The sequence below is a fragment of the Schistocerca americana genome, chromosome 6 (genome assembly GCF_021461395.2).
Source record: "Schistocerca americana isolate TAMUIC-IGC-003095 chromosome 6, iqSchAmer2.1, whole genome shotgun sequence".
Classification (NCBI taxonomy): domain Eukaryota; kingdom Metazoa; phylum Arthropoda; class Insecta; order Orthoptera; family Acrididae; genus Schistocerca; species Schistocerca americana.
The window spans coordinates 590,349,351-590,364,300 of record NC_060124.1 but is presented as its reverse complement, the minus strand read 5'-3'; the positions used below and the strand labels follow the sequence as shown (position 1 = coordinate 590,364,300).

At 40.1% G+C, this 14,950-nt stretch overlaps 1 protein-coding gene across 1 annotated transcript in view; it reads right to left on the bottom strand.

Annotated features, from left to right (window-relative positions):
* Positions 1 to 1,991: 1,991 nt before the first annotated feature.
* LOC124620310 (bromodomain-containing protein 4-like) overlaps positions 1,992 to 14,950 on the bottom strand; it is a 117,238-nt gene continuing 104,279 nt past the window's right edge. Inside the window, exon 3 of the mRNA XM_047146982.1 lies at positions 1,992 to 2,104. Within this exon, the coding sequence (XP_047002938.1) occupies positions 1,992 to 2,104 (113 nt within the window). The remainder of the gene's footprint in view (positions 2,105 to 14,950) is intronic.

Here is a 14,950-nt window from a genome sequence, read left to right as displayed (position 1 = left end):
AATTTTGTCGGCATTAGATGCCTATTTCAAAGAAACAGTCAATGTCGTGGCAAAAAGGTATACGTTCTTTCGTACAAAACGTACGGCCGGTCAAATTAACCGGGAGTGGGTTTCAACTTTGCAAGGCCTTACAAGGGATTGTGTTTTTGAGTGTGAATGTGGACTCCCTTATTCAGATACAATGGTGCGTGATGCAATTGCACAGAGACAGCGAGAGAGACAGACAGACAGACAGAGACAGCGAGAGAGACAGCGAGAGAGACAGCGAGAGAGACAGACAGACAGACAGAGACAGCGAGAGAGACAGCGAGAGAGACAGACAGACAGACAGAGACAGCGAGAGAGAGACAGACAGACAGAGACAGACAGACAGACAGAGACAGCGAGAGAGACAGACAGACAGACAGACAGAGACAGCGAGAGAGACAGACAGACAGACAGACAGAGACAGCGAGAGAGACAGACAGACAGAGACAGCGAGAGAGACAGACAGACAGAGACAGCGAGAGAGACAGACAGACAGAGACAGCGAGAGAGACAGACAGACAGAGACAGCGAGAGAGACAGACAGACAGAGACAGCGAGAGAGACAGACAGACAGAGACAGCGAGAGAGACAGACAGACAGACAGAGACAGCGAGAGAGACAGACAGACAGACAGAGACAGCGAGAGAGACAGACAGACAGACAGAGACAGCGAGAGAGACAGACAGACAGACAGAGACAGCGAGAGAGACAGACAGACAGACAGAGACAGCGAGAGAGACAGACAGACAGACAGAGACAGCGAGAGAGACAGACAGACAGACAGAGACAGCGAGAGAGACAGACAGACAGACAGAGACAGCGAGAGAGACAGACAGACAGACAGAGACAGCGAGAGAGACAGACAGACAGACAGAGACAGCGAGAGAGACAGACAGACAGACAGAGACAGCGAGAGAGACAGACAGACAGAGACAGCGAGAGAGACAGACAGACAGAGACAGCGAGAGAGACAGACAGACAGAGACAGCGAGAGAGACAGACAGACAGAGACAGCGAGAGAGACAGACAGACAGACAGAGACAGCGAGAGAGACAGACAGACAGACAGAGACAGCGAGAGAGACAGACAGAGAGAGAGAGAGAGAGCGAGAGAGACAGACAGAGAGAGAGAGCGAGAGAGACAGACAGAGAGAGAGAGAGAGAGAGAGCGAGAGAGACAGACAGAGAGCGAGAGAGACCTAACTTAAGGTACAGTCAATACAAGTAATCTATAATTAACCAACACACACCACCATTGCTGCAATTAAAAATTAACCTTGAGCAGTCTAATAAGCCACACTAACAATCTTAATGGTATACAAATTTTCAGTGGTATAAACTGTGCAAAACATTCTGTGTAAGAAATCAGCAGAGAAGCGCATCATATGATTATACTGGAATGTACTGACAGTTATCACAGAAAAATCAGGATACGGTCACAATGGCAGGGGCAATAACTGCAATACAGTAATAAATTTGGTAATTTGTCAAACATGAATTGTACATGGAAATGTGTTCAGGTGGAGGGGGGAGGGGTTAGTGTCAAAGAAGCTAAGAGGAGTGCCTAGTACACAACAGGCAGATTTGGGTCAGAGTACCTCGGCTCATGCATTAGAGACAATTTTCACAACTGTAGTTTTGACACAAATTCAAATGGCCCACTTGGACCACCAGTCACCCTCACACATTCATCCTTACTGAAAGCTTATCAGTGTTATGCTGACACAAGGAACTGAACACTGGTTGTTAGGTCAGTTTGAGTGTGACAAGAGCTTCCAGCCCCATTATGAGGACAGAAAGCAGCAAAACGTCTGCCCACCACCAATGAAAAGCTTTTTTGTGTGTCCAGTCAACAGTAGATATGGTGGATCTCCTTTCAGAATGTCTTGTACTTTGCTGCAAAATCGACATATTAAATAAATTTGTTTGACAAGTTAATGAGTCCTCTGATTTCTACCACATTAATCAAAGCTGCTGCTGCTGCTGCTGCTGCTTCTTCTGGACTAGCCTCTGTCGTAAATATAAGTGAAGACAGTGATTCGAGTCACTGGTGTAACGAGTTATTGCTTGAAAGTTACCTGTAATAAAAGTGTCAAGACTACAATCAAAACAAAAATTTGATCTGGAAAGAATCACTGTTTGCTTACCACTGAAAAGATGAGTGAAATAAGCGTGAGAGTGAGTCAAATGAAACCTTCAATATTTTTTAAAAATATTATTTACTGTGCAGAAATGGTACAAAGCTGTATCACTTTTCAATATAATCTCACCCACGCTCAACGCAAGTCCTCCAGCACTTACAAAGTGTATAAATTCCTGTAGAAAAAAATTCTTTGGTAGTCTGTGCAACCAATCATGCACTGCGTGGTGTACCTCTTCATCAGAAAGGAACTTCTTTCCTCCCAGTGCGTCTGAGTGGTCCAAACATATGGAAATCACTTGGTGATGAGGAATGGCGCCATTCCTTGCTGGCTTTCTTCATTTCCGGTTGGTGGAAGTGAACCCAGGTTTTGTCACCAGTAACGATTCTTGCAAGGAAGCCATCACCTTCTCATTCAAAGGGCTCAAGAAGATCTTCACAAGCATCAGTATGTCATTAACTCATTTCAGGAGTCAGTTGCCGTGGGACCCATCTTGCAGACACTTTGTGAAACTGGAGCACATCATGCATAACGTGGTGTGCTGACCCATGACTAATCTGTAAACATGCTGCATTGTCATTCATTGTCACTTCACTATGGCTTGAACTGCTGCAATGTTTGGTGGAGTCACAACTTGTTGTGCCTGCCTGACCTGGATGAGGAGCATCTTCCACTGAAGTCACACCATTTGTGAACTTCCTACTCCATTCTAAGACTTGCTGCTGTGACAAACATGCATCCCCTTACTGAACCTCCATTCATCAATGAATTTCAGTAGGTTTCACACCTTCACTACGCAAAAACCGAATAAAAGAATGCTGTTCTTCCCTGGTGCGAGTCACAAGTGGGGCGGCCATCTTTATACTCATACTGCGATGATATGTGTGCATCTGCACTATGCTGCCACCTACAGGCCATTCTGCACGCTATTTGTAGCACACTTACCAAATTACAGGATAACGGCCCAAAATTTCAATTTGTTATTACATATTTAAGGTTTTCATTTGAGTCACCCTCTTATTAGTTTCAATGGTGTTCATAGACAACTGAAGTTATAAAAACTGAACCAAGCTCCAGATCCAATGTATCCATTGCCGGTCCTATACTGAATTTGCAGCTGATTTAGCCCCTCTTTTAACTATAATAATATCATCGATACCAGGAAGAGAAAACAGTACTGAGTAATCTGAGTGTAGGTCACACCTGTCTATAAGAAGGGTAGAGGAATTGATCCACAGAACTACCATCCTACATCCATGACACTGATTTGTTGTAGAACATTAAAACATATTCTCAGCTCGGACATAATGAGATAGCCCTAGCAGAATAATATCCATGCCAGCCAGATGTATTGTGATAGCAATGCTCATTTGAACAACATGCTGCAAGCTTTGAATGGAGGCAATGAAGTAACGGCAGTATTTTTTTATTTCCAAAATGAAGTTCTATTAATACCACATTTACGCTTGTTATCAAAAGTGTGATTGTTAGGGAGTATCAAGCAAAAAATTTGACTGGATTGACTACGTTTTTGATGGAAAGACATGATAAGAGTCATCAACAGATGTTGAGGTAACTTTGGGTGTGCCACAGGGAAGTTAATTGCGGATGTTGCTGTCCAGATCTTATATGAATTACCTTGCAAACATTATTATTAGTGACCTAACATTTTTTGCAGGTGATTGATTCAGCTATACACTGAGGTGACAAAAGTCACGGGATACCTCCTAATGTTGCGTCAGACCACCTTTTGTGTGGCACAGTGCAGCAACTCAGCACGGCATGGATTCGACGAGTCACTGGAAATCCCCTGCAGAAATACTGCACCATGCTGCTTCTACAGCCATACATAACTGCAGAAGTGTTACCGCCGCAGGATTTTGTGAGCAAACTGACCTCTCGATTATGTCCCATAAATGTTCAGTGGAGTTCACATCAGGCAATGTGGGTGGAAAAATTCTTCATTGAAATTGCCCAGAATGATCTGACATGGCACAGTGTCATCCATAATAATTCTTACGTTGTTTGGAAACATGAAGTCCATGAATGGCTGCCAGTAATCTCTAACTAGCCAAACAAAACCATTTCCAGTTCATGATCAGTTCAGTTGGACCACAGAACCCAGTCCACTACATGTTGACAGTCCACACTATTATGGAGCCACCAACAGGTTACACATTGCCTTGTTGACAACCTGGGTCCGTGGCTTTGTCGGGTCCATGCCACACACTAATCCTACCACGTGATCTTACCAAAAGAATTATGGACAGTTTTCCAGTCATACTCTGTCCAAGTGACATAGTCACAAGTGCAGGAGAGGTGCTGCAGGCATTGCTATGCTGTTAGCAAAGTCACTCTTGTCAGTCATTTGCTTGCGTAGTCCAATAATGACAAATTTCAAGGCACTGTCTTAACAGATGCATTTATCATAGATCCCAAATAGATTTATGTGGTTATTCCATGCAGTATTGCTTGTCTGTTAGTACTGACAACTCTACACAAACACCACTGCTCTGTTGTTGAGTGAAGCCCACTCACCACTGCATTGTCTGTGATGAGAGAGGATGCCTGAAATTTGATGTTTTGGCATGCTCTTGACACTTTTGGTATTTTAATATTTAATTCCTTAATAATTTCACAAATGGGTGTCCATACATCTAATTCTAACTACCCTCCCGTGTTCAAAGTCTTTTAATTCCCATCATGTTGCCAGAATCATGCTTGATACCATTTCAAACCAATGACCTTAGTACAAATGACAGCTCCACCAATGTACTAGCCTTTTATGCCTTGCATATGCAAAACTACTGCCATTTTTATATGTGCTTATCGCTACCCCACAACTTTCGGCACCTCAGTGTAAAGAAGTACAGTGTGACACAAGTGACATCAATGTTCAGTTACAGCCTGGTAAGATTTAAAACTGGTGCAAAGAATGGCACCTTGTTTTAAATGTTGAGAAATTAAAAACTGTGCACTTCACAAAACGAAAACCTTAGTAATACAATATTATCATATAAATATGTTGAAGTTCTGTCATGGGTAAAGCTCACAGCAGACTTCAATTTATTGGTAGTATACTAGGGAAATCTGGTCAGTCTACAAAGGAGATTACTTGTAAATCATCCATCCTAAAATACTGCTGAAGTGTATGGGACCCATATCAAATAGGAACCCACAGGTGATACTGAACACATACAGAGAAGGGTGGCACAAATGGTCACAGGTTTGTTCGATCCATGGGAGAGTACCACAGAACTGCTAAAAAATGAACTAGCACACTCTTTAAGATGGACATGAATTATCCAAGAAAGCCTGCTTACAAAGTATTAGGAACTGGATTCAAATTATGCCACTCAGAACATTTTATAGCTCCATATATACCACTTCCACAGGAATTCTGAGGAGGTGGTTGGATTAATTACAGCTTGCGTGGAGACATTAAAAGAATTACTCTTCTAACACCCCATACACGAATGGAACAGGGAAAGAAACCCTAATAACTGGCAGTGAGGCGTACCCCTCGTTATGAACTGTATAGTAGTTTGCAGAGTGTAGATGTAGAGTGTAGATAATGTTATTAGATGGGCAGTCCACAAACAGCATGGCGTGAAGTAACCACCAGCAAATATATAGTCTAACACAGGTGGCTTGAGGTGAATGAAGTAATGAATAAATGCCAAACATGAAAGTTCTTACATTCTAGAAAATTCAGAAATTTATTTTCACTTCTAATGACCTCTGATTTCAGGAAGGCAGACAGCTCTAAAAGAAATTACCAACATGAACCATGAACAACATTTTTGTTTGCTTTTTCCTGAGACAGGAATATGAATTATCAAGTGGGTAACAAGTGCCACTTATGTAATGGAGAATCACTTCCCATTTGCTGAGTATGAAAGACCACATTTCACAGAATTCTCATACCAGAGACATTGCAGTAGCATGTAAACAGTTTACCTGCATTACCACTTCGTCTTCGCTTTCTAGGTGTGACTGATGAATCGCCATCACTGTCCGATTTTCTTTCCTGAAAGAAACGAAAGTTCAGCACTTAAATATATGTAAATCAACAAAATTTGTGTGTAAATCACTATCACAAAGACTGCAATATGTCTACATATATATTCTGCAAGCCACTGTAATGTGAATAGAAGAGGGCTCCTCTCACTATACTATTTGTTAGGGTCATGGGAGAAGACGTTTTACCATGGAGATAAAGTGTCAAACAATACGAAGATGTGTAAAAACTACATCTTTTACTAGTGCTGGAGCAACCAGAGACAGTGTTTGGACAGTATACAAAGTCTCTTCTTTCACTTGCCTCTATCCTCTCACCCCATTTCCATTTTGTCAACACCACTCACACTGGTTGGGAGAGATAATTAAGACCCCTTGACACATGTGGAAATAGGAACTGTCTCTCACCACATTCCATAGGTCAGCACTGTTGGTCCAAGCAAACCTGGGTCAAGCACTAAAAGAGAAACCGAGAAATTTATTACCAGCCTGTTGGAAGGGAGGCGCTTCCACAATAATGTCTGCTGAACTCAGGACCATGAGTTTAAAAAAAGAAAAAAACTGTATGAACATTCAATCATTTGATAAAGTGATGCACTAGATAAATTAAGTATGAAATTTTGGATGGAGACTCATCAACCCAAGTAAGAATAACTTCTGACTTGTACCAGAGGACAGTGCTGGAACTCTAGTCATTCTTATTTTATGTTAATGAGCTGACCAACAGTACTAATAGCAACCTCAGACTTTTCACAAATGGTACTTACCAATAATGAATTATTGTCAGGAAAGATTTGCAGAAATAATCAGATATGAAAAAAAAATTCAAAGTGGGGCAAAGATTGTTAACTTGGTTTGATGTATAGATAGGTAAAACTCTAGATTTCGCAAAATGAAAAAAAAATGTCATATACTTTTACTACATTATCAATGATTCAAAATTATGAACAGTAAACTAAGACAATAATAATTTTCAGGAATTCAAAATGGAACAGTTTTGCAGGGTCCATAACAGGTGGATGACTCAGATTCATCTGTGTGGCCAAACTTAGGTAATTTCTAAAAGTGTGAGGGATCAGACCATTTGTTCAACTGACTGAACATATACAAAGAAGGGTGTCACAGATGGTCACAGGTTTGCTTTACTGATGGGAGAAATTATCCTGAGAAAACAGATACAAACTATCCCACAAAAGTCACCTTATGAGAATACAAGAACCAGTATTAGTGAAGAATCTAGAGATATTCTTCAGCCTCATGCATTTAGCTCCCTTAGAAAGTCTGAAGACCAAATTAGGCTATTTACTGTACACATGAAGGCAGTTAATCATCCGTTATTCACTCAGCCCATACTCAATTGCAATGAGGAAAAATCCTAACACATGGTGCCTTCCAAAATACTCTCTGCCACACACTTCGGAGTAGTTTGAGGAATATTTATGAAAACGTTTATTCATATGTCTTCAGTTCTCAATACTTTACAGTATTTCATTCACAAGAATAATGATACTGTGCCACAGTACTTGATATAATGTAAGTACTAACTACGGTCAGACGGTTTCTGTATTTTAACCATTAATGTACGATTTTTTTATTTATATTGAAAAATTATCATGGTTGTCTTAAAAGTAAGAAAAGAAGCAAAAGAGTACTTCAGAATTTGAGTCGGTGAGTCACAAGTTAATGGTTTGTAACTGACACACACACACACACACACACACACACACACACACACACACACACACACACACACACACACACACACTTCTTTAATGAGAAGTTACAGAAAATGTCTGAAGTGAAAACTCGATTCCCTACCATAAACCAGGCCCCAACAATGTGTCCACCAAGAAAACCATCTGATGGGTAGGCAGGAGAGGTGGGGGATAGTGGAAGTACAAGCTTGTAGCATGGAAAGGAAGTAATGCTGCAAAGGCTGGGGACCCACGTCAGCCAAGCTCTTGTACACTAGTGCTGTGAACCCCCTGGAGGGTCAGATCACCAGTTCTTCACAGTACCTTGCCAACAGAGAATGCTGCTGTACTTAACTGATTTTTGTGGAACAAACTGTTACTTAACTAAGCCATCAGACAACAATTTAGCTACCCATTGAGTTAAATGAACCAGCAAGCCATCTGAATGAAAACCAAGAATAGTCCTCTCTAAATAAAAACTGACTGGTGAATGATCCCATTATGGTTACTGGAAGAAAATTTCTTGGCCTGGCAGAGAACTGACAATGAATGATCTGAATGGAGGTAGTGTTTTAACGCTCCACAGTGAAATAGGTTTCAATAGTTCCACACATCAGATCTAACCACTTCTTTTTACTCAGGCCTGTCGTATACATTCCACTCAAACAATAACTCTGAATATCACACCACCAGAAAGTTTAAAACCTTTTAACACTGATGAAAATTTGTCCGGAACTGGTGCAAGATTACGAAATGTCCACTGCCACACTAACAGCAGTTGAGATCACTCATTAACATATAGACAAAGTACAGAGTGATCTACTACACAATTAACAATTCAAGGTGTTTGAAATAGGAGATGCCATAGAAATATCACAAGAAAGAATATTGTCTTTTAAAAATTTCCTAAACATTCGTAATTGCACTAGAGGTGTTTTGGAACGAAATGGTGTCGTCATCCTTGTTCTCACCTGTATTTAATGTGTAACTGTCTGAAGTTTCATTGCTGTGTATCCGTTAGTTATCACTCAGAGCTTTACTGAGTAGAATGTTTTGTCACACAGTTTGCGAATTTCGAAATGGCAGAGAGAGAGGAGCAACACGTTGGGTGACATTTTGTGTGAAACTCTAGAAAACATTTACAGACACGCACAAGATGATGCAGAAATTCTACATTGATGAGTGCTTAAGCCATACTCAGTGTTACGAAATGTTCACATAGTTTAAATATACGAAGGAGGAAGTTTTAGGTGAGGCCCATTCAGGATGCCCTTCGATGTCTACCGACAACGCTCATGTCAGGAACGTCGACGAAACTGTGCGTGCCAATCTAAGAAAGACTGTCTGAGAGACTGCAGAGGAATGTAATATTTCAGTTGGATCATGTCACAAAACTCTAACACTGCATCGGGTTGCCGCCAGGTTGGTCACACGGCTACGGAGTCAAGACCAGAAAGACTTTCACCTCTGAATCTGCGAAGAGTTTTTGTATGGCGCAAATGGGAACCAAATGTTCGTTAAGATAATCTTAAATGATGAGACGTGGGTCTACAGTTATGATATTGAGATGTTAAAAAAACCAAGATTTGCAACGATAGGCAAGACAAGAAAATTCACAGACTACACTTCACGCGAGCCAGCAAAAGGCATACCAAGTCTGCTTCCGGAAGTAGAAACGGCATTTGGAGTGGTGTATCAATTGGGCAAGAGAGTATTTCAAAGGAGACCATGCACAATTAGTAAAAGGTAAGCGTAGAAACCTTTGTGAACAAAGTTCCATAATTTAACAAGAGACGTCGTTCATTGATCACAAAGACGCGTCATATTTTGGCCATGAAGAGAGTCTTATGCAAGGTGAACATGATGTTCCTTTAGTATTAAAATGAAGTGCAAAAAGCAGTTCACTAAATTTTGGAGCATATCATAAAATTCAACTGAGTTGTTGTTGGATAATTTGCTACATTGCTTTGTGCAATGAAATCAGTAGCATCATAGTAAGTGGCACACAGGTGCCACGCACCAGAGATTGAAAGTTTTATGTCAGGAGCACTGCGATTTTTCTTTTCTGGAATAATAAAATTTATGTTTCTTATTTACAGTTAAAATTGCAATGGGGAAAAAGTACTATGCAAGTTTAGGTCGCCAACTGAGTGGCGACGAACATGCGAGAAGAAGACTGGATTGCAAACAGAAAGAAGTAATCTTATCAGGAAAATGTACCTGCACATGAAGCTGTTGTGGCAGTTGGAAATAGATTTGGTACTCACTGACAACCACCTATTCCAACATCTAAGGAACCCACCACCACCACCACCACCACCACCACCACCACCACCACCACCACCACCACGCTAGCTCAAGACAATTGCATCCCCTGGCTGTTGTCCTTTAGAACAACAACATTGTTATTCCCACCAAGGATAGATTTGGAAATCTTTCAGCTGGACTTGGGGAATGGAATCTCCTCACTAGAAAAATGTCGTACAAAGTATATGGACCTAAAAGGGATGGTGACATTTAGTGCATTTACATCAAAAATACACTTTTTCTGTCAAGGCAAGACACTTCTTGTCATTTCCTTTGCCGTTTCACTTGCAAACAGAGGGAGATGAAAATGACAATTTGCTTGCATATGAGCCCGAATTTCATCTGTGGTAACTGTGTGATTCTTATGCAACATGTATATTTGGTGGGACTAGAATTGTTCTGCAGTCAGCTTCAAATTCCAGTTACCTACATTTTCTCACGAGTTTCCCGAAAAGAACATTGCCTTCTCTCCACTGATTCCTGTTTGAGTTCCCAAAGAATCTCTAAAATTCTTGTGTTGTTCGAACCTACCAGCAACAAATGAGTAAACTGCTTCTGAATTGCTTTGATATCTTCCTTTAATCTAACCTGGTGCAGATCGCAGACACTAACAGTATTCAAGAGCAGGTTGCCTCAGTGCCCCATATGTCGTCTCATTTACAGATGAACCACGCTTTCCCAAAACTTTTCCCAATAAACCAAAATTGACCATTTGCTTTCCCTGCCACAATCCTGATGTGCTCATTCCATTTCATGTAACTTTGCAACATTATGTAGAGATATTTAAATGACGTGACTGTGTGAAGCAGAGCACTACTCACACTGTATCTTAACATTATGAGTTTTTCTTCATACTCATCTGCATTAATGTACACTTACTTCTCTACTTTAGACCCAGCTGCCATACATCATACCAACTAGAAATTTTGGCCAAGTCATCATCTATTATCATACTGTCATCCTCAACATCCTCCCATACTCCAAAGCATCAGCAGCAAACAGCAGATTGCTGCTCACTGTCTGCCGTATCATTTGTGTGTATAGACAACAACAGAAGCCCTATCTTACTTTCCTGGGGCACTGCTGACATTAGCCTTGTCTCTGATGAACACTCGCTGTTGAGAACAATGTACTGGGCTCTTTTACTTACGAAGCCTTTGTGCCACTCTCATACCTAGGAACCTATTGCACATGCTCAGACCTTCGTTAACAGTCTGTTACTAATGTTCGTAGCAGTACTCGTTCCTTTCACCACATGTAAGATGATTTACAAAACTGAGGTTGCATTTGTAAACTTTGTCATAGCAACATTTTTTTCACAGTTTGTCACCTACAATGAAAAATTTGTCAGTTTCCCTTTTCAGTACCATGATGATTTTTTTTTATATAACATTGTGATAATGACATTTATTTTTTCAATGTATGTTTTCACTTTATATTTATTCACAAACAGTGGATCTTAAAGGTTCAGAAAACTGGGCTTCACTTTGCCAGTTTTCATTGTTAAGTTTGTTTACAAATCCATTACTGCTTTTGAGATAGGGATTCTCATTTTCACATATTTTCACAATTACTTTTCCATGTCTCATGAGCTCACTGTTTACTTGTTTATTTCCAATTCTAGACTGTTCCAGATATGAGGGATTTAAGAACTTTTTTCTTTTCTGTTTGCTGCTGTCATTGAAAGTACATTTCCTGCATGTAAATAATCGGAACAAGGCCACTGAAAATCATCACTGATCAATTTTAAAAACATTCCTAAACATTTTTTTGTGTAGCCAAGAGTTACATATCAAACACCCAATTCGTTTTATGACTTTTTTGGGATAGTTTTTAGAAGATGAATTCTTTAATTTACTGTTTGTGGAAAGTGTTGTGTCACTACACATTCCTACTACTGCCATCCTGGAATATATCAGAGTTATAAGAGTATCATACTGATTGACAGTAAGACTGGAAATCATAACTAAGAGCAGAGTGAAGCTGGTCTATACGAATTATATATGTAAAAACCAGATTCTGAAGAATGTGCAGACGACATTGATACTGAGCTTGAAAATAGCACCTGTAATGAAGGTAAAGGAGAAAAATGTCAAACACTTCACTTTACAGAATGAAATGGGTTTGGTAATGCTACTCACAGGAGTTTGCCATCTCCACGCAAACAGAGAGCTGAAACTGCAGTGCAAGGGAAAGGAAGTGACAGTATAGTGGTGGACAGTAGGCCTCAACATTGGAATGATGTGTGTTGTGTGGAAGACACTGTACTGCCAACTCAAGAACATTACTTGCCAGTGATGAAGGATCAGACTCAGTGGTTGGCAGAATCTCTCATTAATTTAGAGACAACCTTAACCACCTCAGCAATTGTAACAGTGGTAGCTGAAACTGATACGCATCTGCAGTCTGGTAACTTAACTGAAACCAGAAACGAGTGGTTCAAATGAAATGTCACATTTGTAAATGAGAATACCCATCGACTCCATCTGGCAGACAATACCCCCCACTGTCACAAATGGGGATAGTGCAATAACGGTATGGACAGATACTGATAATCACTCTGACCAGACAGAGCAGTTACAGCAATGGAGAATGAAAGAAATTGGCTGTGACCAGAATATCTAATTTCTGAGCCAGTTTGTACCTGTATGTTGGTAACTGAAATTGGAGATGCTAATACTAATACATACACATGTTTAGGACTCATCATAAATGGTAATATGAAAAGTAATGATCTTCTCCATAGAAGTTACAATTTAGGTGGTATGCAATATGAAGGGTGGGGTGGTCATGCTCACTGACAAAAAAAGATGGAAGTGGTGGTATCAAAAATTGTATACCTGTAAGTGAAATTACCAGCATAAATCAGTCTTTTTTTTTTTGAAGGAGTCAGACCCAAGCTCAGAGATGGGGGCAGAGGGGGGACGTGCAGGAGGTGCAGGGGAGAGAGAGAGAGAGAGAGAGAGAGAGAGAGAGAGAGAGAGAGAGAGAGAGAGAGAGAGAGAGCAGAGAATACACACAGCAATGAGCAGTGTGTCAGGGCCAATGAGGATTTCAATGACAATGTAATAAGTTTACATTCAACATCCAAGTTTCTTCCCCCTACATGAGATGAGGAAATGATTATACATACTGAGGAAACAGACTGTAGGCAGCACCCAACAGGCTGAATAAAGTAATCTAGAAATTCCACATAATGTGTTCATAACTGATAATACAACACAAAACAGATGCATCCGGACAAGCTGTTAGTCCTAATAAACAAGTATAGTCAGGATACCATCTCATCCAACAGTTGTGATGTTACAAATTTTGACTTTCTAGCATCAGAGATAAATTTGTGCAGTGAGGGAGGAAACACTCCTGTGATTGGATCAGTGGTACTTGATCTTAGTATAATTGAAGATGATATTAATTCTTTGATGATAAAAAGAGTTTGATGGTACAGGCACTGTCAGTAGTGCAGTGCCACAATGTGAATTTTGAGTGGATATCGAGATCAATCATAATGTTACAACAATGAATTACAGAGTCAAAATGTTTCCACTGTTAAGACACAAAGCATTTTTGTGACAAACTTTGCAAATGAATTGTGTCCATTGTTATATTAAGTATCTGCCACGAGCTACATCTGTAAATAATGAAACTTGAAATTAAAAGCATAAATTTTTCAGAAGAACAATATTAATTTGTCTACTGTTTGCTGGCCTTCATCATCCATAGTTCATGTTCCCTTTTCTCACACAATATACTGTGAAATTTCAAATGAGCAATGCTTTCTAAATATCATGCTGATTTATGGACAAAAGCTTCTCAGTCTCAAGAAAGTTCATGATATTTGAATTGAGAATATTTTCATGAATTCTGCATCAAACTGATAAGGTTATTGGTCTGTAATTTTGTGGATCCATTCTTTCACCCTGTATATATACCAGAGTCACCTATGGTGTTTACCAGTCACTTGGGACTTTGCACTAAGCGAAAAATTCATGACAAATCAAAGCTAAGCTAAGCACAGTGCCAATTCCATAATATATTCTTTGTAAAACCAAATTGGGATTCAACCTCGACCTGATGAATTCTTTGTTTTCAACCCTTTCAGTTGTTTCTCTACACTTGGGATGCTTACTACTATGTCATCCATATGGTACATTGTGTGATGATCAAGCAATGGTGTGTTTGTACAATTCTCCTGCATGAATGCTTTCTTCAACACAAAATTCAAAATTTCAGCTTTTATTTTGCTATCTTAAACTGTCACACCAAACTGGTCAATGAATGACTGCAAAGAAGCTTTAACCCTAGACACTGATTTTACATAGAACCAGTATTTTCTTAGATCCCCTGACATCTTTTTTGCTACAGTGTAATAGCGGTAGTAGCTTTACACTTCACACACCCACACATCTTTTCATAGATGCATGAATCTTTCTACTAATCTTTGCTTCAGTATTTTCCTGATTTCATTATTAAACCCCAGTAGGTCTTTCCCAACCTTAATTCACTTAATCGGCACCCATTTCTCCAGAACACAACTAGCAATCTGTTTAAACTTTGCCTGTAATACCTCTGCAACCATCATAAGGGAAATAAGTGATGTTAATTCATTGCCAAGTGATATACTAACAGCTGCTTACCTGCCATTTCTCCACTGGCCTTCTTGACTGTTTTACACACTGCTACATGGGCAGATTCCCTTTTGTTAGGCAATGAGGTGCATCAAGAGCAGAGTGAATCAAGTGACACCCAAGGTGTCCCATGT